The sequence below is a fragment of the Choloepus didactylus genome, chromosome 18, assembly GCF_015220235.1.
Source record: "Choloepus didactylus isolate mChoDid1 chromosome 18, mChoDid1.pri, whole genome shotgun sequence".
NCBI classification, from domain to species: Eukaryota; Metazoa; Chordata; class Mammalia; order Pilosa; family Megalonychidae; genus Choloepus; species Choloepus didactylus.
Window position 1 is genome coordinate 73,959,814 of NC_051324.1, and position 24,867 is coordinate 73,984,680.

Below are 24,867 nucleotides of genomic sequence, written 5' to 3' on the forward strand. Positions count from 1 at the left end.
AGCATCTCTTGCTTGCTGTAATTTTGTAGAACTTTCTGTGCTCCAGCCACAGCGAGAAGTGTCCCCACGATGCAGGAACCACTATTAGCTCCACTGGGGAGGCCAGAAAGCGAGGCTCACGGAGGCTGAGCAGCTGGCCCCCGGGGCAGCTGACGGGCAGCAGGGCCCTGGCTCTGTGTCCGGGTCCAACTCGGGAGCCTCTGCCCAGCGCAGCCGTGGCCCCACATGCCCCCCACCAGGAGGAGATTCAGGTCCCAGGTGCTGGCCCGCTCCAGCCGGCTGTGTGGCTCCCACATCTGACCCACCTTCGTCTGCCGGAGGGACCATCCCTACGGGCCTCCCTGCTGGTGTGGGCCGGGGCGGCACCGGTTTCCTTCTTCCCTGGTTAGGCTCTGCTTGGGTGGAAACCGGGTTCAGATTCATTGGCTCGCTCAAGCAGTGTCCGTGCTCACTGCGCTCCCAGGGGCGTGCACACGGCAGAGAACAAGACAGACGAGAATGGCAGCCCTGCCGAGGTGACAGGTTCCTCGTTTGGAGACAAGAAACCAATAACTCATTAGCATCCCCAGTATGGCAGGGGGTGGGAGGTTCCGTAGGAAGAAATGAAACACGGGAGGAGGGCCTGGAGGGACGCCCACGACTGGGAGGTGTCCAGGCAGGCGCTGGCCAGGGCTCGGCTTTGCAGGTGGTAAGGAGCAGGCAGATTCCGCAGGTGCTGGAACCCAGAGCTGTGCTTTCCGTCCAGCTCGAAGGAAGACAGCCGACGCCAACTCAAGGTGGACCCACTGGGATTATTTGGATAATCCTGTAAGTGACCTCAAGAGCCAAAGAGGGGTGCTGGAATTGATCCCAGCACCGACTGTTCACAAAGGACAGTGGGTTCCCCGCCCCGGGAGCCTCCACTATCCCGTCACCACCTTCTGTGCGGCGACCAGGGGGCCGGGCCGTTCTCAGCAAACAAACTTGTCACACGCGCCACCCGGCGTGGGCATGTACTGGGCGCTTCGGGGTGGCGTGTCGGCCCCAGGGAAGGTGCTGCCTCTGTGGGCAGGGCCCGGCCGGCAGCTGTCAGACCTGCTCGTCTGCTGCGTTTGGGCAGCACTGTCAGCCGAGACCCAGGCCCGGCTGTCACTGCCCCTCCAGGACGAGGCCGGCCAACGTGAGGAGCTGCCCCGCAGAGAACAGGTCAGCACGGCAGAGGGGCGAGAGGCTCCGGGATGGGGCCCACGAGCTGTCCCGGGAGGGAGAGGGCGGGTGAAAGAGGAGAGACGGCCCGCCCGGTGACGTGGCCCTCCCGGCGGTGAGCCCCTCGTGTCACAGGCTGTGGCGGGTGAGGCCTCGGCCCTCTTCCCCTCTCCTCTCCTCACTGTTGGCCCAGAGTGCAGGGAGGGCAGGGGGGCTTCTGAGCTCAGGCACAAAGCGAGCAAGGCCAGTGGCTCAGGGTCGGCTCAAGCACGGCTGGGGCACATGCTGGGTGACGTCAGCCCCACCGACCGCATCCAGGGGTCCCCAGTGTCCCCAACTCTAGCTCACTCCTTCCTCTTTGGAGGCTTGCCCATGCTTGAGTGTGCGAGGGTGTGTGTGGTGTGTGTGTTGCGTGTGGTGTGTGTGCATGAGTGTGGCATGTGTGTGGCTTGGGTGTGAGCATATGTGGGTATGATGTGTGCATAGTGTGTGTGGTGTGTGTGTTATGTGTATGTGTGTGTGTCGTGTGTTGTGGAGTGTGTGTGGGGGTGATGTGTGTTATATGTGAGTGGTCTGTGGGCGTGTGTGCATGTATAGGTGTGGCATTTGTGAGATACGTATGTGTGGCATGTGTGTGAGTGGTATGAATTGTAGTGTGTGTGTGGCAAGTGTGTGGATTGATGTGTGTGTGAGGTGTGTGCACTGTGGATAAGTGTGAAATGTGAGTGTGCACCATGTGTGGGTGTGTGTATGAGTGTGGTGTGTGGGGTGTGTGTGTGTGTGTATGGGGGTAGTGTGTGTGGGATGTGTGTACCGTGTGCATGGGTGTGGTATGTATGTGTGTGCTGTGTGTGTGCCATGTGGGGGTGGTATGTGGATGCACGCATACCGCGTGTGTGTATGGGTGTATTGTATGTGTGCCATGTGTGTATGGGTGTATTGCGTGTGTACTGTGTGTATGGGTGGTTTGCATGTTGCTGTGTGTGTTTGGGTGTGGTGAGTGTGAGGTGTGTGTGTGCCGTGTATGATGAGTGTGAGGTACATGTGCTTTGTGTGTATGGGTATATATGGGCATGTGGTATGCTCTGTGTGTGTGGTGAGTGTGAGGTGCATGTGTGCTGTGTATGGGTGTGTGTGTGAGGTGCATGTGTGCTGTGTGTGGGTGTGCTGTGTGTGCTGTGTGCATGGGTGTGCCATGTGTGTGGTGAGTGAGGCATGTATGTGCTGCATGTGTGGTGAGTGTGAGGTGCATGTGTGCTGTGGGTGTGGGTGTGCTGTGTGGTGAGTTTGAGCACGTGTGTGTGTATGGGTGTGCTGTGTTGTGTGAGGTATGTGTGTGCTGTGTGTGGTGAGTGTGAGGTGCGTGTGTGCTGTGCGTGTGGTGAGTATGAGGTGCGTGTGTGCTGTGTATGGGTGTGTGTGGTGAGTGTGAGGTGCGTGTGTGCTGTGTGTATGGGTGTGCCGTGTGTGGTGAGTGTGAGGTGCGTGTGTGCTGTGTATGGGTGTGCCGTGTGTGGTGAGTGTGAGGTGCGTGTGTGCTGTGTGTATGGGTGTGCCGTGTGTGTGGTGAATGTGAGGCACAGGTGCTGTGTGTGTGTGGTGAGCGTGAGGCATGTGTGTGCTGTGTGTGTGTGATGAGTGTGAGGTGCGTGTGTGCTGTGTGTATGGGTGTGCTGTGTGTGTGCTGTGTGTATGGGTGTGCTGTGTGTGTGGTGAGTGTGAGGTGCATGTGTGCTGTGTGTATGGGTGTGCCGTGTGGGTGTGGTGAGTGTGAGGTGTGTGTGTGCTGTGTGTATGGGTGTGAGGTATGTGTGTGCTGTGTGTGTGTGGTGAGTGTGAGGTGCGTGTGTGCTGTGTATGGGTGTGCTGTGTGTGTGGTGAGTGTGAGGCACGTGTGTGCTGTGTGTATGGGTGTGCTGTGTGTGTGGTGTGAGGTATGGGTGTGCTGTGTGTGTGTGGTGAGTGTGAGGTGCGTGTGTGCTGTGTGTGTGTGTGGTGAGTGTGAGGTGCGTGTGTGCTGTGTGTGTGTGGTGAGTGTGAGGTGCGTGTGTGCTGTGTATGGGTGTGCTGTGTGTGTGGCGAGTGTGAGGTATGTGTGTGCTGTGTGTGTGGTGAGTGTGAGCGCGTGTGTGCGCACACACGCTTTCCCCTTCTCTCCTGCCCCCGGCCGTGGGGGAGTGAGAAGCCGTGGGCCCGGGAGGAGCACACAGCCGGGCTGCCCGCATCCGCTCGGGCTCCTCCGGAACGCCTGCCGGGTTAGAGGGGACCCTGAGGGGATTTGTGGGGTGTGGATCCGCGTAGGGAAAAGCTTTCTTCCCTGTGGGGCTGCGCCGTTTCAACTGGGGCAGCTTTGCCAAGTCACCCCTCGTCCTGTACTGCCTTTTGGGGGACATCTGTCCGCTGGGTCACTGCAGGAAGAAGGGATGAGGGTGACAACCACTGGCCACTCACTTAAGCCTAGACCCTCGGACGGCTTTGGGGGTCCCAGAGACCCGGGGGCAGTCGGCTGGGGTTGAGTCCTAGAACTCTGTCCTCAGGGCGCTGAGGGGCGCCTCTGGCCCCAGCTGGCCTGACTTTCTGGGTACGCTTTGCTGGGAGGGGGGCTCAGCCTGAGGCAGGTGCTTTCAGACCTGCCACGGGGGTCCTGGCCAAGTGGGGGGGGGGTGACAGTTGGACTAGAGACCCCCCAGAGCAGGCTGTCACCACCTGGACCCGGCCTCGGGACAGCCCGGAGACGCGGCACCTGCAGCTCCCAGGGTCGCAGCCGCGTGATGGCGTCTATGTATGATAAGATAGCGGCGAGCATGCCAGAGAGCAACTTGCTGAAAACAAAAACAGTCTTCCGAGAGCCCTAGTTTATGTATCGTCAGCTTTTTGGAGGTAACTCAACCACAGGTCGTCGACCCGTCAAAGGAAGGCCTCCGGGGTCTCGGTTCGGGGCCGCCTGGTTTCCCATCTGCTTTGCAACCCCCAGGATCTCAGGCTCAGGGCTTGACAAGGGATGTTGGTGAGAGGGTTTTAGAGAACTGTGATGGTTTATGCGGTGGCTCCCTTTACAGAATGGAAGGTCACCCCCTAACGTGAGAAAGTGACCCTCCCCATGATAGAGTCCCCTCCTGGGGATTTCCTAGAACCTTCCGCTTCAGCCAGCGCCGGTCAGCGTCAGTCTGCCCCTGCAGCAGGCAGGGCTGCAGCTCTGTGCTGGATCTCCCTCCCCTGCAACCTGTCATCCAAACCGCGTCACTGAGGGAGAGAGAGGGACGTGGGGACTTACCGCGCCAGGCCCCGAGACGGGAACTGGGGCGTCCCAGCCCCCAGGAAGCTTCCCCGCAAAGGCGTCTGGCCCCAGGCCCATCTCCTTCCCTGATGAATCGAATCAACTCTTCTCTTCTGAAAGAATGACCTTTTTTTTTTTTTTTAATCAAATCCACACTGGCTTATACTAAAAAGTTTAATCAACACCAAGCAAAAGAAGAAAGCTACAGATTTCCTAGAATTCTACCACCAGGATGATGAGTAATCGTGAATAGCATCTGGGGCTCCCCCCTGCCTCTCTCTCCCTCTTTCTCCTTCTCTCTATCCCCCTTCTCTCCCCTCTCTCCCTCTCTCTCTTTCTCATCTCTCTCTTTCTCACTTCTCTCTCTCTGTCTCTCATATGCACACACACATACACACTCAAGGACAGACAGATTGTACAGCTGGCTAGGTAGGTAAGTAGAGGTATATAGGTCGAGCAACAGCTAGAGAGAAGACTGACAACATTTTATAAACATGGGATCATTTTCTACATGATTCAAGTCAAAAAAGTATTGAATTTTACTTGGATTTAACAGAAGAAAAGAATGATGGAACTGCTAAACACCACCTGAATGTTTCTCAACCACATGAACTGCTAGTTCCTAAAAATCCCCACTAATTTCAGAAAAGAGCTTGTGAAAACCAAGAAAACTTAGAGGCAGTCTCTAAGATGACGGGCTTCTGCTGGACACAGCGTCCACCTGTGACGGTTCCCTGCCCTTCCTCGCCCACAGCCTCGGATGTTTACCAGATTGTTTCTGATTTTGCAGAGGGACAGAGTCCTCGCTGGAGCTCGCAGCCCCGGTGCCCACAGCAGTGTCCTCTTAGTTCTGTAACTAAATGCCTTCGGGGCTCTCACCCAGCACGGAGCCAGCCTGGGCCTGGGCTTCCTCTGTCACCCAGCTCGGGGCCCCGAGGCCACCACCCCCCCAGACCCCAACCGCCCCCCGCCGGGGAGTCCCAGGGCTTTTTTGTCTGTTTCAGAGCTTGTTTCTCTTCGGATGGGCGACCGTCAGGGGGCTTTGTGTGGCTCTGCCACCAGGCCGCGGTGGTAACTGGCCCCCACGCCCCTCTGCTCCGCTCCATCGGAGCTTGACAAGCTTCCAGGCTTGTCTGTCATCTTCTGGGTTTTGGCAGATATTTATTTACCTTTCCTCATTTTGTGACTGCTGCCTTTTTCTAAAAACAAAAACAAAAACTATTTCTGGTTCCTTTTTCCAGGAGTTGGGGGAGAGAGATTCTCTGTGCCTCAGTCGCCCTTTAGCATTTGGCCTGGTTTCATGTTAAGTTTGAGCCAGGGTCTTTAGGTTCACCTGATGGGAGTTGGCCGTACTCCCATGGCTGCCATCTAAGAAGGGGCCGGGGAGAGGCATTTCTGGGGTCCTCGGGTCAGTGAGGGGAGCAGGCCTCGGGTGGGGGTTCCAGGCCGTCGCGACATCCTCCTGTGGGGATCGGGGAGGGGAGCCAAGCGAGGGGCAGGGTATGGTTGCCACAGCCCCGGGATCTGCTTTTTAATTTTTAACAGCCTTAAAGAGCCATAATTCCCATACCGTCCAAGTCACCTCCTTATGGCACGCTCCGTGGTTTTTGCTGTATCACAGTGTTTTGCAGACTCCACCACAATAAATGTTGGAACGTGTTCATCACAGCCAAAGAAGCCCGTGCCCTTTGGCTCTCACGCCCTTTTCCCTGCATTCCCACCCCCGGCCCTAACCACCGCTCGGTTACTTTCTGTCTCTACGGTTTTCCCCACCTGGACATTCCATATAGATGGAATTGCACAGTCTGTGGCCTTTCGTGTCGGGCTTCTTTCAGCATCGTGTTTTCGAGGTACACCATGTGGTGGATGGATCAGAGCTTCATTCCTTTCTGTGGCCGATGAATATTCCATTTCCGGGCATATCCAGCCATTCCTTAATGGACACTTGGGTCAACCTGACTGGGCACTAGGGATGGGCACAGGGGATCTTCCTGCCACCCCACCCATTCCCAGAAGGGGCAGGACAGGCAGACAATCGCCTTCCCCAGGCGGGGCGGACAGCCGGCCGGGGCAGGGCTGCTCCTTGACGTGTTGTCTGATCTTTGGACCTTGGGTGTTGGCCATCACCATTCTCTGCCCAGGGGATTCTCTGCCGGGGGACCCCAGGAGCTGACTGCCCTGGGGCTGCAGAGTGAACCCCTGGCCTCCAGCCAGGCCGGCTCGGCAGCCACGGAGAAGGTGCCCCCCGTACTCCACCTCACTGACAAGCCCACACACCCAACGTGCCAGCGTGATGGTTTCTGTCCCCAGGAGTGTTTGCACTTGAGAGAACCACACTTTAAAAGAGAAGGGCCGGGCCTATCACAGAGGAATCACAGGGTCGAGTTAGGCATTTAGGCATAAACTCGATATCGGGGAGCCTGGAGCCCCTCAAGCGCACAGAGCAGAGCCGGTGGCACGGGAGTGACTTGTGCCATTGCCCAGGGCCCCGCATTGGTTTAATGCTCTGTCGTCACCCTCTTGAAATTCTGTGTACAATTGTTTTTTTTTTTAACAAAGGCCCATATTCTCATTTTGTACCAGACACTGTAATTGGCAGAGCTCGTCCTTAGGCAGGGCCTACATTCGTCCTGCTCCTGGGGTGAAACTCCAGTGATGCTGACGCCTCTGGGTGCAGATCCAGGGGCTCAGGAGCCTTGGGTGCCAGGATGTGCTGGGGCTCAGCCACGGAGACCCATGGGCGCTCCAGGATGTTGGCTGGTTTCCCAGTCGCCTTGGCCCCTGATGCACGAGAATCAGTCGAACCTTCTCCCAAATAAACAGGGACCGTGCAGCCGAAGGGCGAAGTGGCAGAGCTCCTGCTCCGGGGCTTGTTTCCTTCTCAAATCTTGTCATTGGTTCAGCCCCAGAAATGGGGTGGCTGAAAACGACAGGGGTGTGTCCTTTCCCAGCTTTGAAGGCCAGACGTTGGCAGTCGAGCTGTGGGCGGGCCAAGCCCTGTCCGAGGGCCCCAGGAGAAGGTCCCTCTGGCCTCCTCCAGCCTCCAGGGCTCACACTTTGGATAACCCTCGTGCCCGTCAGCTCTGCTTGATCCCCTCGGGTTCAAACCCAGGCTCATTCTAGAAGCCTGTTTTCCAGTCCCAAGGAAGGTTTATAGTTGCTGAGCAAACTGCAAGGGGTCAAAGATCTGTCTCATTATTTCCTGTATCAAGCTTGCCTTCTTTTTTTCCTTTGCATTACTCTTTGGCGTCCAAACAGATTTGGAGCAAGTCACGAGGTTTGAAATAGCCGTCAAGTCACCTTGGCACCAATTGGGTTGGGTCAGGCTCTTCCTACCCAGCCCAGCTCCGCTGGTCACCTGCAGAGAAAGGAGCTGGCCCCACACCTGGCCTTGGGCTTTGGAGGCGCCTTGACCACAGAGAGGACACCAGCTCTCACCCCCGGCAAGAGGATCCTGCAAAATCGCACTCAAGCTTCTGTCAGTAAGTCCTCGCCGGTGGCCTGCTTCTCGGTTGCACTGTTAATGGAGACAGGACTCCCTGGTGATAATTTTCCATTTTTAAGTAACAGCTATTCATTCTCCATGATTTTCAAGCATTTTTAGTCCACAGACCCCTTTAAGGGGCACAGAGGTCCAGCTGGTCTAGTCTGTCATCCCAAAAGGAAAGAAACAGACCACAGGAATTAAGGGGTCTGTGGGAAACAGCTACTTGTGCCCGTGGGTGATGCAGGAAAATTAGGAACGGCCCAATGCCCGTCCAGAGGAGCCCGGATGGCACGTGGCTTAGTCTTGTCCTTGAGCCCACCAAGGCTGCTGGGAGAGGAAGTGGAGTGACTGCTCCATCCGTGGGTTCCATCTCAGAAACATGGAGAGAACAGGGTGATACTGTCGACGTAAAATTTAAAACATGAAAATACTGTATAAAGTATGCAGATACATATATAGGTAGAAAATGATTTTTTTAATGCTTAGCAAATTCACGGAGACAGAAAGTAGATTCAAGGTTTCCAGGACCTGGGGGAGGAGGAATGGGGAGTTGTTGCTTTAACAGTGCCGAGTTTGTTTGGGGCGGTGGGAAAGTTTTGGTGATGGTTGGTGGTGATGGGAGCACAACATTGTGGATATAATTATCACGCTTAAAAAACGGTTAAAATGGAAATTTTATGTGATGTGTATTATACCTCTGTCTTTCTGTCTGTATCTATCCATCTATCTATCTATCTAATCTATCCATCCACCCACCCATCCACCCATCCATCTACCTTCCTATCTATCTATCTATGTACCTATGTATCTATCTATCTATCTATCCAACTATCTTTAAAGCCTAGAAATTACCTCTGGGCAGAAAGGGTGGGGAACAGAACTCAAAATCACAAAAAGGGTCTGCTGTCTCTTCAAGGAAAAGAAATCTTAAGAAACTATGAGAAAATGCTTGTTTAAATTGTGTGGTGGGCACATGGATATTTGTGATACCATTTGCGGGACTTTTTCTATATGCCTGAAGTACAGCTCAGCTCATCTGCAGAGCTAGAGGCGCCCACAGCGCTCCCAGGTGCGAGGTGGGCAGGTGCACCTGGAGACCCGCCAGCGTCAGGTCTTGGGTGCTGGACCAGCCAGCGCCCCCCTGGAGAGCTCAGTCCCCACCTTTCCCGGGGGGGGCTTCATGCTCTGCACAAACAGATCCCGGGCAGTGGAGTCTGCCCCAGGCCGGCTGTGGTTCAACAGTTCGGACTGGTCCAGCCTGCTGTGGCTGGTGCTCCACCTTTTCTTTTTTTAAATTTAGCTGAAATCTGCCTAATATAAATTGACCATTTTAAAGGGAACACTTCTGTGGCATTTTGATGATCCACAATGTTGTGCAACTGCCCCCCTCTGTCCAGTTCTAAAAGGAAATCTCCCCGAAAGGAAACCCCGTAACAATTAAGCAGTCACTCCCCATGGTTGCCCCTGGCAACCACCAGCGTTTTCTGTCTCTGTGGATTTGCCTATTCTGGATACGATGCAATGTTTGTCCTTTGTGTCTGGCTTCTTCCACTCAACAAAATGTTTTCACGGTTTGTCTGCGCTGTGGCAGCCATCAGAACGTCATTCCTTTTTATGGCGGAATAGTATTCCCCGATCTGTCTAGATCACATTTTGCTCATTTATTTACACGCTGATGGATGTGCCGCCTTTTTAACCCACACCCTGCCAGGCAGGTGCTGCGGCACTTCACTCCTCCAGAGTCGCTTCTTTCGGTTTTTTTTCTTTCCTTCAATGGGCTTTTGTGGTGTCACCCCCTTTCCCCTTGCCTGACACAGGCCCTCCTTGGCGCCAGTTAGTGTCCACGAGAAGGAGTTCCTCTGACACCCGCCTCCAGCCTCCGTCCCGTCCCCCCAGTAAGTAACCACGTCCTTCTCGTTGTAAGAACTTTATTTCTGGAAAATATGAGGGGATTAAAAAGTCATTACGGGAACTGTACATGGGTTTAGCCCCAGCCTGTGTTTTCTGCTCCGTCCCCGTCACCCCCGGGACCGGCACTGCTGCTCGCTTGCATTTTCCTCGGACTCCAGTGCCTGTCTTCGGAATCCCCTTCGATCCAGGTGGTTTTCCTGCCCTTTATCCACTTTGGTCCAGATGGTTTTCCTGCCCTCTGCCCACGCAGCGTCCTCGTGCTCATCGTCTCAGAAGCTGGCTGTCTCGCTTCTGAGGAGAGTGATATTTCATGACCGACATATGAAGCAGCGTTTCCACAGTGTAGCACCATCACCATTATTTTCCCAGAACTTCAGAATGTTTAATAATAATACTTTGCTTTAATTTTGTTTTAAGAAAAATCTATAGCTGACACGGCAAGGCATGATTTGATTGACTTCCCATTTAGGAATAGGTCCAAGAAGATGGTGCCGGCTGATCAGTCTTGCAGGGCTGTGTGCCTCCAAGGCTTAGGGCTCAGGTGCAATGCAGACGCGGCGGAAACGGAAAAGGTCGCTGCCGTCGGGGGCGCGCTGTGGAGCAGGGGAGGAGCTCTCAGCTTCCCGCGCAGCGGGTGACCCGACGGCAGCTTCCACGGCCCCCTTGTCCGGCGGGTATCCCTGCCTGAGGCCTGGCCCCGCTGCCCGGAGCCCTCTCCACCTGCCCTGGCAGGTGCTTCAGACAGTGTTAGAGCCACCAGGAGCGGGGTGGGGGTGTCTGCTCAGCATGACCGCTGACCAGAAAGCAGGGCACAGCTGCCCCATAAAGGGTGTTCTCTCCAAAATAGAGGGGCTTCCGTTGCTGAGAAATGACAAGGGCCTGCCACGGCAGATGGAAGTGCAGTGCTCCCTGTGCAAGCACCGTTTCAACACCCCCAATGCAGAACATCGGGTGCTGCCCCTGGGGGCCGGGTTGCCAGGTCATCACCCAAAGAGCCCAGCTTATTCCAGGATCCCGGAGCAGAGTCCCCCATCCTTGTTTGCTCATCGCCCCCTGGGGAACCCATATTGACGTCTTTTTTCCCAGTCGCCCTCCCGTGAGCGTCTCCTAACAGCTACACTGTATCTAGTTATGTATCCCTGGGCCTGACACACAGAAGCCTCGGGATTCTCACCCAGCCACAGCCCCCGCCGAGAGCACATGTTCTAGACGGGTGAGGGAGTTGATCTCATTTTTAATGCCACCCTCACTTGGGAAATGAATTCCCTGAGCCATGGGCAACTTCCTGTGCTTTACAAGGATGTATGGTCTGCAGAAACCATGCGCAGTTTCTCTCTTGGTGCTCCAGGTGGAGGAAGTGATTCGACGTCCACCGCTCCGATGGCCATGCCTCTCCCGCGGGTGGGGGCTGGGGGGAGCCGGTCAGGCTGTGGGGTGACCCCGTCTCTCTAAACCGGCCATTTCCTTCTCCGCTTGGCCGGCAGGTCCTGCCCAGCCCCTGCAGCCGTCCGGCTGAGCAGCCCCTCCCCAGGCACCCCTGGGTGTCCCCGGCACCCCGCCATGGCGGAGCTGTGCCGCACGGACTCCTCGCTGACAGCCCTGGACGAGGAGACGCTGTGGGAGATGATGGAGAACCACCGCCACAGGGTCGTGCGCAGCGTCTACCCCAGCCGCCTCACGCCCTACCTGCGCCAGGCCAAGGTGCTGGGCCAGCTGGACGAGGAGGAGGTGCTCCATAGCGCCCGGTTCACCAACAACGCCATGCGAGTCGGTGAGGCCCGGGGACCCTGTGTTCATTTCCTAACAGCCGTAGAGCGACGCAGTGTCCACCCCAAACAATAATGGGTTTCAGCGTACGCACAGCTACCGCCATGGTCAGTTTTAGAACATTTTCATCACCCTCCAAAAACCCTGTGCCCTTCGCTATGCCCACCCCCCATGCCCTCAGCCCCAGGCAGACACTCATCTGCTCCCTGTCTGAGTGTTTCCCTGCTCTAGACTTCCACACGAAGGGGCCCGCACAGTGTGTGGCCTTCCGGGCTGGCTTCTCTCACTGCGCACAGGGCCCTCTCGCCAGCTCAACCCAGGCCTGTGCTGCAGAGCTCGCGGGCAGTCGAGGAACGACGCCAAGGTGCCCCGCGTTCCAGGCTGTGGGGAGGCAGGGTGTGCCCCGCACTCCTGAGGGTGAGCCAGCAGGCCGGGAGCCGGCCAGCCCTGGTCCTCGCTGCGCTTGGAGGGGGTCCGCAGGCCTTTAAGCAAATGGCTCCTTGTGGCCTGGGTTCCGGGGCTCCAGGGATGGCGTTTGGAGCCCCTCGTTAGTCAGCAGACCAGGATTTCTAGTAGAATCTGTGGCACGTACCTCAGAGGGAAAGCAAGCACTTTGCAAAAGCTGTCAAGAAGTCTGAGCTGCTTCTTTGCTTAAAGCTGGGCACATAGATTTCCAATTATTGCACCAGCAAATCGATAGGTATGATGTTGTATTTGTTTCCTGGGGCTCCCATAATAAAGTAGGAAACCTGGTGACTCCAAGTAGCACAAATGTGTCCTCCCCGGAGGCAGAAGCTGGGGATCGAGGCTTTGGCCTGGCCGTGCTCCCCCATCCCTGCCTCTCCCAGCCTCTGGTGCTCTCGGAAATCCTCGGCCTCCCTCTGCTGGGGGCTGCCTACCCCCGTCTCGGCCCCCATCTTACGTAGCTGCTGCTCTGGGCCTCGCTGTTCAAATCTCCGTGTGCTTTCTCTTATGAGACACCTGTCCTTGGATTGAGTAAGCCAGGAGGAGCTCATCTCAAGATGGAATTAACTGAATTCCATCTGCAAAGAACCTATTTCCAACCTCACAGGCTCTGGGTGGAAGTGTCTTTTGGGGGACCCCAATCAACCCATGACAGATGTCTTTGGAGTCACTTCTGACCCTCTGGGTAGCTGTGTTTACACATTCAAAACATGGGGACGCTGACTGCTTTACCTTATGAGGCTGCTGGAGGACAAAACAAGTTGCTGTTTATGAAACAGCCATTATGAAGCCTGGGCCATAGTTAGCGGCGACTACGTGGTAGCTGTAAACACCATGGTGGGTGTCTGCTTATGATTCTGGGCAAAAGTCTTTATGGCCAATACAGGAGAGATGTGTTAATCTAAGCTGAAGACCTGGAGCTGATCCTGGACATGCAAGGCCTCCGAGGCTCCTCTGGGTCTGGGGGATGTGGGGGTGCTGCAGTTTGCTCCCCCATAATGCCTACGGTGGCTGCCTGATATCACACCCCTCCTGCAGCTTGCGTAGCCCTGCAGTGGGACCGAGTGTCGACATGTGTCTGCCAATAAACCTGGGATGTTCTTTGAGTGGGAACCAGTTTCTTCATCCTTGTATCCCCACCTCTCTGCTCGGTCCTAGTAGTTGCTCAATAAAGATCAGGTTTGCCCTATTCGAGATGCCTGCTACCACGTGGGTAGAGGGAGCCTTCGAGAGCAGGGAGCTCCCACCCTCACCCCAGGGATCCCAGAAAGCTGCTCTCGCCTCCCAATTCCTAGGCATGTAAGGGTCCCGGCCCCGTCTCGATGGTGGGGAAGCCAAGCCCAGCCCCCTGGTCAGCTAAAAGTTCGCCCTTCTCGCCCAAGGGCACTTGTTGGATTTGCTCAAGACCCGGGGGAAGAACGGGGCCATCGCCTTCCTGGAGAGCCTGAAGTTCCACAACCCTGACGTCTACACCCTGGTCACTGGCCTGCAGCCCGCCGTGGACTTCAGCAACTTCAGTGGTGAGAGCTACATCTCAGTGGTGGGGCTGTGGGCTGGCAGAACCCCCCCGGCACGAGCTTCTGAGGACCCTCTGGTTCCTGATAAACTCGGGTGGGGTCCCCTGTACACCCCCACCCTACCTTTGTACGGTTCTAAATGTTGGCCCTGCTTTCCTCTGGGCAAAAATCTGAGCCTGCAATGCCCCTGCCCAGTGCCCAGTGCTCTGGGGGTGAAAAGGCCACCCCACTGGCCATATTGGGGTGGGTCGGAGAAGGAGCCCAGTGGGCCTGGAGTTCTGAAAGAACAGGTCTGCCCCTCATTACCTGGTGCCATGGAGAGACCTCAAGGGGCGCAGAAGCCTGCATTTGAGGGGTGCGGCAAAGGGGAAGTGCCCCTGGTCTTTAGAAAAGCCCGTCGAGCCAACCTTTGTCTTAAGGAGGGAGGGGCCACCCTGGCCACGACACTCGACACTCGGGGAGCCCAGGGTGAGGCGGGGGCGGGGAGCAGAGCACAGCCTCACCATCAGCCTTCACCGTCTAAGGAAAGTTGACTCCTGCCTGGTGGAAAATCAGGGCACTCTGGTTACGTTAGTAACTCTGGGCTCCCTGGAGGAGCTGCTGAAAGGGTCAGGGCTCGTGCTGGCATAATGCAAGGTGCTGTCCCGGTTTGCTGTTCTGTAGAGCTCTGTTACCAAGCATGTTTCCTGTGGGGTGACACGGGGAGGAGTCCACGTTGAGCACAGCTCAGCTGCCAGGGAGGGGCTGGGCCTGAATGAGCAGGAGTCTCCCAGGAAGAGGCAACTTTTGCCCCAGGAAGGGGGTAATTCTCATTCCAAGATGCTGGAGCCCCTCCCCACGCTCCCCACAGGGCTCATGGAGACGTCCAAGCTGACCGAGTGCCTGGCCGGGGCCATCGGCAGCCTGCAGGAGGAGCTGAGCCAGGAGAAGGGGCAGAAGGAGGCGCTTCTGCAGCGCTGCCGGCGGCTACAGGAGCAGCTGGGCCAGGCGGAGGCCCGGGCTGCGGGCCTGAGCGAGCTGGAGGCCGACCACAGCCGCATGAAGCGCGAGGTCAGCACCCACTTCCACGAGGTGCTGAAGCTGAAGGACGAGATGCTCGGCCTGTCCCTGCGCTACAGCAGCGTCCTGGAGGAGAAGGAGCTGGCCGCCATGCGCTGCCGCGGCCTGCAGGAGGAGGTGTGCGGGCCCCCGGCGCCCCTGTCGTTTCTGAGCCATAAGCAGGTGCTCCGGGATCATCTTGGAGCCAATCCTGCCCCAGGCCTGGGTCAGCCACCTCCTGGGGGCCCTGGTTCCTCTTAGAGACCAAGACCTGGGCACTGGGTGCACTTGTGGCCACTGGTCTGCCTTTGCTTCTTGGCCTGTTCAGCAGAAAGAGCTAAAAAGCCTATACCTGTGCATGCACAAGTACACACACACATCCATGCATGCACACAAGTACACATGCACACATCCACGTGCAAAGTATACACACATACACGTGCCACCCAAGTATATGCACACTCACACACGGTAACACACATGTGCATGTATACACATACACATGTGCCCACACAAGTATATGCATGTACGTGTGCACACACCCAAGTATACACACATCCATGTGCATACATGAGTGTACACACACATCCATTTGCACACCTAGTATATATACATATATGTGCACACACGTATACACATCCATGTGTACACACAAGTATGTACACATCCACGTACAGAGATAAGTAAACACACACATCCATGCGCACACACATATACACACACATCCACATGCATGCACAATAGTACATCCATGTGCACACACAAGTATTCACACATACATGGACACAGACAAGTATATATCCACAATACATGTACATGCACCAAAGTATACACACACATCCATGTGCACACACAAGTATATATCTACACATACATGTACATCCTTTAGAAATCAGTGTTCCCACCCTCACCCCTCCTTTGGACCCCTCCCCAGGCTGTTTCTTTCCGTCCCATCGCCCCCTGCCCCTCCTCCCACAGGGAGAACCCCGGCTCCCAACACAGACACACTTGCTCATCAGCTCCTCCTAGAGTAGAGCTGCAGCTCTTCAGCAACACTTTGCCCATCCTACTACAGTAATCAAACCTGCGAGGAAGTCTGAGGTGTGTAATCCCCTCCTCGCCTCCAGCCCATCCTGCCCGAGGCCGAGGGTTGGGGGCAGCTACTGTGCTCACAGGTCATTGCATTGCTCGCCTCCTCTCTCCCTCTCCCTTCCTTAGGCTTAGATATGTGTTTGAGACACAATTAGCTTAATTTGTTTACTTTGCTTTCACCTCTAGGGACCCCCCCCCCCAGCTCCTGATGCTTTGATTTTATTGTTAGAATATGCAGAATATTGCATGCCCAAACGCAGCTGGTCCATAAGAGAAGTTCAATAATTGCTTATTGAGAGTTTGCAAACACAAGTTGGGAGGGGAAGTCCGAGTGGAAGCGATCTTCCTTCTCGGCTTGACCTGAGCCCAGAAGTGAGAGCCAAGCTCCACCCGAGTCCAGGCTTCCTGGGTGTGCCTCTCCAGGGGAGAGTGGGAGGGCCTTCCCCCCAGGGTCCCCCTGGCCCGGTGGCTCGAGGTCTGAGTTTCCCGTGGGCCTCAGCCCAGCAGGCGGGGGCGGAGCACGTGGCCAGCTAGTTCCCTCCCCCATGTCTGCACGCGCTGCCAGTCCTTGCAGGGGCTGCGTTCTGAGCATTTCTGCCCCATCTGACTGGCTTTCCTTTCTTTGTACCCACCAATTTACACGAATCCAAATCCCCTCCATCTGGTGTGCTGAGCAGAACAGGGAAAGGCAGAGAAGCCAGGGTGCACGCTGTGGAGACGCTCACCGCCATCCATCCTTGGCTGCTGGCGACTGTCAGTTTAGGTCAGGGATCAAGGGGCAGGTGTCCCGGGTTCCTTGTTCTATCCCCAGGACCCCAGCCCGGCAATTTGAGCACTTCACCCCGTCTAAAAGCAAGGGGGGCAGCCCTTTCTCTTCCCGCCAGGAACTGGGCCCATTCGTCAGCTAAAACACTCGCATGGAGTGTGGACTCTCAGGGGAGGGACCCTTGGGCTGCCGGGCTGGTGGGGAGGTGGCCTGGCCAGCACGTCCCCCTCCTCCCCGGCAGCTGTATCTGCTGAAGCAAGAGCTGCAGAGAGTGCAGGCGGCTTCCAGCTGCGAGCGGGAGTTTCAAGAGAGGATGGCGGGCGACCCGGAGCCCGGAGAGGAGGAGCTGAGCCGCCTGAAGGAGGAGAACCAGCGGCTCAGGTCGCTGACCTTCAGCCTGGTGGGTCCAGGGCCCCTCGGGCCGGGGGCTTCCCCAGCAGGGAGCGGCCGGCCTTTCCCCAGCATCAGCTCGCGGCCGCCGGCCAGTGCATGTCCGAGCTGTGGTTTCTCTGCGGGGCGGTGAAGGATGGGGTGAGAGGACAATGAGCAACTTGTCACCCCCACTTTCTCTTTACCACCCCCTCCCTTACTGCTTCCCAGACCCCCAAACATCGACGGAATTGAAAGCTGTCGGGCACGCGTTGGAATGTCCGACTGTGCTGGTTTCCTGCTGCCATACTGTTTTGTCTCTTCTGGGGAGTGGGTCCGGGAGATTAAAAAGGATGGAATTAGCCTTGAGGGTGGGGGAAAGGAGCCATTTGCTCGTGAAGCATCAAGCATCGGAGAGTGAGGGATTACAGGACAGTGGAGTCAGGGCCGCCAAAGCCTGGGGGTGGTGCAGCCCCTTTGCCCCCTTCTTGACTCCTTTCCATGAAGACAACTTTAGTTATCAAAATATTCCTTTGATACACACCCAGTGAGCACAGGGCAGCTGCCACACGGGAGAGAGTCATCCGTGACGCCCCGTGTAAACCCCTTCTCTGTGGCGGGAGCTCGGGCAGGGGACAGACTGCCCGCTGGGTTTTCCCTCTTTTTGAAACTCTGCTGGGAGATTCGTTGAAGAGAAAGTCTAAACTTGACCAAAAGGAGGAATCGTCACAAGTGGTTTTCAGCTTCCTTTGCTTTCTGTCTCCTGGGCCAAGTATACTTCTCACTTACAACTGTTAGCTTTTCCGTGACTTTATTCCTGCCAAACGGACAGAAGTAAGACTAGCTTGTCAACCTGCCTGGGCTTGCGGCATCTTGGGCCCCCGGTGACGGGGACGCTTCCGCAGGGACAGGTCTGTCGAGAGGCTGGGGCCCTGGGCTGAGCTCTCTGTCTGCAGGCGGAGAAGGACATCCTGGAGCAGACCCTGGATGAGGCTCGCGAGAGCAAGCAGGAGCTGGTGGAGCGGATCCACTCTCTGAGGGAGCGGGCCGTGGCCGCAGAGCGACAGCGAAAGCAGGTGCTGCACACCCGCCTTCCACCGCACCTGCGTCTTGGGGCGGGAGCTGCATTTTTGGGGGGAAATGGGTTCTTTGAATCTATAACAGGCCCATCAGTTTCACTTAGCTGATTTGTTGATTCATTTGCTTATTCCACTGTCAAAGCTATAAGACGCCAACTCATAGCCCACATCCTCGGAGATAATGGTCTAGTTTTGTGGTGGTGAGAAAATAGCAGTCAGGTGAACACATTATTAAAATATAGGGTGATTTCATGTACCTGGGGGGCCCGGGGTGAGAGTTCCTGCAAAAGGCAAGGGGAGAATGGGAGAAAGGAGAAAAGAATGAGGCAAGATAGAGGGAAACGATGTATTTTGGGGCTTTAAATATACATGCAATATATGCACATATTTTGAAGACCAAATTCAAACACGGTCAGCCTAGCCGCTCTTTAGAAGCCACTCAAATCCTAGCTCTTAACAAACGAGCACAGATCCCCTCGTTTCTCCCTGTCCAGCCCCTCCATCCTGCCCACCCTCAGCAGCAGCTGACCTCCCCCAGCCCCGTCCTCTTTCCTCCATCTAGTACTGGAAGGAGAAGGAGGAGACCCTGCTGCAGTTCCAGAAGACCAAGATGGACTGCGAGATCTACAAGGAGAAGATGAGCATGCTCCAGAGCCAGGTGGCCCAGCTGCAGAAGGAGCGGGACCAGGTATCCCCGGGAGAGGCCGAGGGGCTCTGGAGCTCGGGGGGGCCGTGCGAGGGCCACGGGGCGGGGGGGGGGCAGCCTCAGGACCAGCAGGGCCCACCGGAACTGTAAGCAAAGTTAGGTTTGTGCCTCTTGGAGCGAGCCCTGTCATGCACACTGGAGAAGCCGAGTAAACGCAGGATGGGAACGGGGCGGCTCTCTGTTCCTGTGTGTCCTTGGCGGTAAGGGACGGGCGCCTGGCCACCTCTTGGCCCACAGGCCTACTCCGCGAGGGACGGGGCTCAGGTGGAGATCTCTCAGAACCTGACCGAGAAGGACTCGCTCCGCCGGAAGGTGTTTGAGCTGACGGACGAAGTCTGCGAGCTGCGCAAACAGCTCTGTGAGCCACGGGCGGACTCGCCGAGTGGGGTGAGTGCTTCCCGGCACGCGTGGGTGAGACAGGAGGGCACAGGAACCAGGACCTGAAACAGCGCGTGGGGAAGGAGCGGAACTAGGGTGGAAAGGCCCAGGCCGGGGCCGCAGGGGATGTTGAAACTTTGAAGATGCTCAATGGGGCATCAACTCTGCTCTGGATCCACGTTTGTGGCAAGATCATAGAAGGGGCAGTGTGGTGGAAGGCTCTGGAACATGTAAAGTGGGGCGTCAGCAGAGTACGAAACTGGGAACAGCCAGCCCCTTACTTTTATCGGCGATATATTCTGGCAGTGTTCGAAAGTCAAATGTCCAAGAGCCGAATAACAGGCGAACCTGCAGTGAGACAGAGTTGTCCCCCCAAAGAGCTAACATTGTCTTAAACTCTGTTGTTATGGTCCCTGAAAGCGCAGCCCCCAGCTCCTAGCCACCCGGTGGGTGGGTGAGACCCTCAGTGGTTCCCAGGACCTGGGGGGCAGACAGCTCCCCTCCCTCACCCCTCCCACGCCCACCAGGTTCACACACTATGTGCAGGCGCAGGAAAAGCACTGGAAGGACAAACACCAAAAGGCTGGCTGTGCTAATTCTGAGTGGGGGGATTACGGGTGAATTTTATTTTATTTTCTAATCTGCTCTGTCCCCAACCCACCCCCAATTTTCTATTTGGGGTGTGTGATTCTCGTAGCCCGTAAAGGACAGCAGACACTCTCTAAGAGAAAGGAAAGGCCACTTGGCAAGCTGGTTGCCTTCTGCATCCTCGGTTGTCAGCCCTGGTGTGCCCGGGGTCCCAGGCTTTTGTTTCTGACCCACCTGGTTTGCAGGATGGGGACATAACTGTTCTGCCTGGAAGGTGACGAGAGGAAAACAGCCCTTGGGGTGGAGGTGGCACTGGAATCCTGATAGAAACCCCGAGAGCATCCCAGGGGAGACCTTCCTCCTTAACCTCCGCGTCTGCGGCAGCCCCCACAGGAGGCCGGCGCCAGGGGCAAGCAGCAGCTCGTGCGGATGTTCGCCATCTGCCCGCGGGACGACAGCGACAGCAGCCCCCTGAGCTCCTGCGAGGTACCCCCGGCCCTGCCCGCCCCTCCTCGCCGGTCCCAGACCCCACGCAGCTCCCATCCATCGGGTCAAAGGCAGTCCCCTCCTGCAGGTCAACGCGGCTCTCCCGGCTAGGCTGGGACCGCTGTTGGGGTGCCACAGGCCCCCAGGGTCTCTGCTCCCCTCCTTTGGCCAAGGAAAGAGGAGGGCGAGAAGCCGCACCCGGCACCCACCGCAGGCCTTGGCACTTCCTTCCTGGGTTGTTCCAACAGCCTCCTCCCCAGCACCCCGGAATCCCACGGCGCGGCAGTGCTTTGCCAGACCCCCACAGGAATCCGGGGAAACTGTGGGTCTTCCCCAAGATCACTGGGCACACACAGGCCACCCAAAATGCCACATGCCAGAGCCGTCCACACCCCAAACAATCGAATCCCATCTTTTCCCTGTTTAAACCCAGCAGTGGCTATCCACTGCCCCCAGGACAAAGTCCGGCCATGACTTCTTTTTGGTTGGGGTGCAACAGGGTGGGGACCTCCGTGTTGGTCCCAAACAGCCCCCATTAACTTGTTTGCAGGCCTGGGGGGTCTGAGTTAGCCCCTCTCAGCCACCCCCCGCAGGACTTTACAATCCAGCCGCTCCGAGGAAACTGCTCCTGCCCCCTCCTGCCCCCTCCTGCCCCCTCCTTGGCTCCCTGCTGAGCTGCTCTGGTGCCCCCCTCTCTCCCGCACCCCCTGGCCTACGCTGTGTCCACAGAGGGGGCTTGGTGAGGCAGCCTCTGCAGCATCAGCAGGTCGATGCCCAGGCCGGGGCTGACTGCTCAGGGGTCAGGGTGGGTGCCTGTGACTCTAAGGACACGTGCATCACCGGGGGCTGGTGTCGGGGCACCTGCACAGACTGGGGGTCCCGGGGTCTGGGTGTGGAGGGGGCTGTGCAGGCAGAGCCACCGGGCTGGGCTGAGCTCTGTCCCCCTCCCGCCGCAGGCCTGGTCCGACCTCAGCGCAGCGTCCGCCCGCGAGCCCATGGGCAGCTTCCGCTCCAGCAGCCCGGTGCCCCCCAGCCAGCAGTCCCTGTACAAGCGGGCCGCGGAGGACCTGCGGGAAGACTCCTGGTCGCTAAGGTACGGGGGATGCAGCATCAGAGACCCCTTCCTGGGACCCCCCGAAGGAGTCCGAGCTGGGCCATGGGGCCACACCGGGTGCCACCCAGGCTCCCCAGTGTGCCCCCGGGACGGAGGCCGGGAGCTGGCGCGCGGCCGGGGCTGCCCCTATTAGGCCCCTCGTGCCTCCGCAGCTGCCCAGAAACCCTGGAGGCCGAGCCGGGCGCCTCCCCAGCAGCCAGGGCTGACGACACAGACCTGGATTACGAGATTGTGGACAAGGCAGGTGAGCGCACCACACCCCCGGACGCTGATCCGGGGACCCTCCCCTGGGCCCAGGCCCGGCAGAGTGGGGAGCAGGAAGCACGGCAGGGAGGTTCAGGGGTGCAGGTGAGATACACGCACACACACATGCATCCTCTCCCACATTCACGCACACTCACACTCGTGCACTCACAGTCCTCTCACACTCATCCCCACTCACACACACTTTCCCACACACATTCACACTGAAACACACTGCCGTGTACCCACACACTCCCACTCACATGCACGTTCACACACACATATAGACACACTCACTGACATGCACTCACCCACAGTCTCCCCCACACACACTGACGTGTACCCACACACTTTCACTTACATGCACCAACACACACACACATTCACACACTCACACATGCTCTACACTCTCACATGCACTCACGCACACACTCAGACCCTCGCACGCTCTCCCGGGCCCTCCCTGCTCTGGTTGTGCACACCGGGGCCTCCTGGTTGCACCCGAAGGCGGCAGGCTCGGGGTCTCGGCGGCTCCTGGTCGGGACACGCCATCCTCCTGGGAGCCGGAACCCAGGGCCTGCCGGTTCCGAAGCGTCTCTCCTTGTCTTGTGATTGATCCGGCCCCCCCCCCTCCTCGAGGCCCCGGCCCCCCCGGGCAGCTCCCACTTCCTGCCCCCACCTGGCTCCTGGGCCGGCCGCAGTAGGTGCGCAGCGCCCACCTGCAATTCACCCCGTGGCCACCGGGGGGTGCGTGGCCACCATGCTGTGGGCCCGGCCGGAGGCGTGGCCGTCCTGGGTCACATGATCAGAGGCCGGGAGGGGGGCGCCGCCCACCGCCCCCGCCGCAGCCTCCCCATCCTGACCCCTGCCACAGCCTCCCCCCTTTCCCTCCCTCCCGACAGCGATCCACGGAGAGGGCCGCCCGTGGCTGGGCGTGTTGCGTGTGGGGTCATGAAGTGGGAGGGCTTATTTCTCTTTTGGGGGCTCAGGGTTCTGTGTAATGCGCTGGTTTCGCTGTGCTTTGCAGCAGCTGCGAGTGAAATCGGCCTTAGGCCCATCGGGGATGTAGGATTAACTTGCTTTGGCGTTAAATAGACGGGATCACGAGAGGATTCTGGCCCGTAGCTCTTGGAGCTGCTGGGAGTTCTGGGGAGAGATGCGCAGCCCAGACCCCCGGGGGCTGCTCCCTGGGCTTGGGGGGGCGTTTGCCTCCCAGGCCGCAGCCGGGAGATCTGGGGGGCCCTGGATCCGGGACTGTCCACGCACCTGGCTGGAGCCCCTGGGAGCAGCCTGGCCAGGCAGTGCTGGCACTGGCGGCCACGCTGGAAAACCAGGTCCTTTTAAACACCGGCCACTGATTCAAATGTCAGAAACAAGGCCATGTGGCCCCGGCCCCTGTTGCAGGATGGAATAAAGGTTGTGAGCAGCGGGGAAGGGCTCAGCCGGCAGCTGGGAGGGAATGGCGAGGGGGTGCTTGGGGTGCGGGGTGGGGTTCCACAAGTGGGGTGGCCTCGCGGTCACCCCTGGGCTCGGTTTGAAGCTCTCAACTCCCTCCCAGGCCTTCCTGAGACCGAGGGCAGCTCACAGCCTTGCCCCGGGGGCTCTTCTGCCTCAGAAGGGTAAGTGGGGGGTCCTCCTCGGGGGCTGTGCTGGGGAGCCAGGGCAAGGAGGTGGCAAAGAGCAGACGCGTGATGGTGACACATTTGGAGGTGACATTTGCCAGGGATGGGACCTGGGGCGTGGGGAGGTGAGTTCCAGAATGCCGAGGCCCTGGGGTGGCCAGGGAGGACCCTCGCCTGCCCTCCTGCTGCCCGGCCACCCTGGCATCCGGAGCCTCTCCATGCAGCAGCTGCCCCATGCGGCGCAGGCGGGCGTGCAGGGCGCTGGGCCAGGTGGCGGTGCTGGCCTTCCAGGGGCGCCGGCTGCTGGAGCAGATCAGCGTCATCGGGGGCAACCTCACGGGCATCTTCATCCACCGGGTGACCCCCGGCTCGGTGGCGGATGAGATGGCCTTGCGCCCGGGCACACAGATCCTGAAGGTGAGATCAGCGGCACTGCCCTCCAAACGGGGGACTGGCCGGGGAGGGGGCCCAGGTGTGGGGAGGGGGCCCAGGTGAGGGGAGGGGGCCCAGGTGCCCTTTGGCTCCGACTTGATGCAGGTGTCTGATGATGACCCGATGCTCTGTTTCTTGGGGTGACTGTTGCCCTCTGTGAGCCCTGAGACTGCCCTCGAGCCGCCTGGGCCAGACTGCACAGCGCTCTGAGAATGGCCGCTTGGGGGCTCTTCTGATGTAGGGGTGGGGGCATTAAAAAAAAATACAAAACTTTTATTTTTAGAACTATAGAAAACAAATGTACAGCCCAGCTAATTATTATGAAGTGAAAACATGGGCAGGCAGGATGAGTTTGATGTGGCCTAGAAACAGAATTATTCAACTTCAAGCTTTGAAGAAATACTAGGAAATGTACAAAGCAGGCGTCACCCGTCCCCAAGGCTCACCCCTTTGTTCCTGGGAGGGGAGCGAAGGCAGGGAAGGGGGGGGCTCGGGCTGAGCCGTTGGTCAGGGGCCCCATGACACCCCCTGGCTTGGAGTCTGGCAGGCACTGGCCATGTGCTCAGCAGACTTCTCGGAAGTCTGGGGTGCCCCTCCCACCATCAAGCTCCTAATAAAGTGCAACCCCAAATTCTCCTCACTGCACAGCTTCCCCAGCAGTCCCTCAAGATTCTCAATTACCAACTCACCCTACAGTTAATACAACAGAATCCCTTTACCACGTTTACGGAGACCTGTCCTAAGGTCCTCATGGGGCCAATGCAACTCTGAGTTGAAAATGCATCTAAACCCATTTCTTATAAAAATATGTGCACTCCTAAAATTAAAGCAAGACAGAAAAGGAGTAACGTGGACAGTGGGGCCCAGAAGGCCTGCGGCTCTCAGCCTGCCCAGCCGGGAGAAGCTTTGCCGGGCTCCGGGTGCTGTCCCAGGCCCTGTCTGGGAAGGGCGAGCCGGCCTGCCGCGGGGGCACCCCACATCCACCCCCAGCAGCCCTCTCCTGGCCTTCCTGTATTTAGACCACGGCCATGGAACCCTTTGCCCTCAGGTTGATTACGAGGCGACGGAGCCCCCGTTCCGGGCGGTCCTGGAGGACACGACGCTGGAGCAGGCCATCGGGCTTCTTGGGCGGGTGGATGGCTTCTGCTGCCTGTCTGTGAAGGTCAACCTGGAGGGTACATGCCCACTGGGCCCTCTCCCCGAGGGGTCACCCCTCACTGCTTGCCTGGCTGCCCACTCCCCATCTCCATGGGTCTTGGGTGTCATGGCCGGGCTACCTGCTGCTAACCCCAGAGCCAGGCTGCACCCCAAGAGTGCAGAGGCGCCCAATGATCCCGGTGCCGAG

The 24,867-nt window shown here is 57.8% G+C and overlaps 1 protein-coding gene across 3 annotated transcripts in view; it reads left to right on the forward strand.

Annotated features, from left to right (window-relative positions):
• The first annotated feature begins 1,093 nt into the window (after positions 1–1,093).
• Positions 1,094–24,867, forward strand: part of CARD14 (caspase recruitment domain family member 14) — a 38,300-nt gene continuing 14,526 nt past the window's right edge. For 2 of the 3 annotated variants that reach the window (XR_005212556.1, XM_037808035.1), the window contains exons 1-16: positions 1,094–1,185; positions 7,721–7,944; positions 9,767–9,844; positions 11,345–11,631; positions 13,475–13,612; positions 14,460–14,785; positions 16,747–16,905; positions 17,831–17,950; positions 18,516–18,641; positions 18,897–19,046; positions 20,010–20,111; positions 21,068–21,204; positions 21,378–21,469; positions 23,027–23,087; positions 23,315–23,507; positions 24,571–24,697. Coding sequence is in view for 2 of the 3 variants with exons in the window: in XM_037808035.1 (XP_037663963.1) it covers positions 11,421–11,631; positions 13,475–13,612; positions 14,460–14,785; positions 16,747–16,905; positions 17,831–17,950; positions 18,516–18,641; positions 18,897–19,046; positions 20,010–20,111; positions 21,068–21,204; positions 21,378–21,469; positions 23,027–23,087; positions 23,315–23,507; positions 24,571–24,697 (1,942 nt within the window). In the remaining variant the exon portion in view is untranslated. Of the gene's footprint in view, positions 1,186–7,720; positions 7,945–9,766; positions 9,845–11,053; positions 11,074–11,344; positions 11,632–13,474; positions 13,613–14,459; positions 14,786–16,746; positions 16,906–17,830; positions 17,951–18,515; positions 18,642–18,896; positions 19,047–20,009; positions 20,112–21,067; positions 21,205–21,377; positions 21,470–23,026; positions 23,088–23,314; positions 23,508–24,570; positions 24,698–24,867 lie in introns of those variants that run through there. The other variant, XM_037808036.1, reaches the window with a different exon arrangement.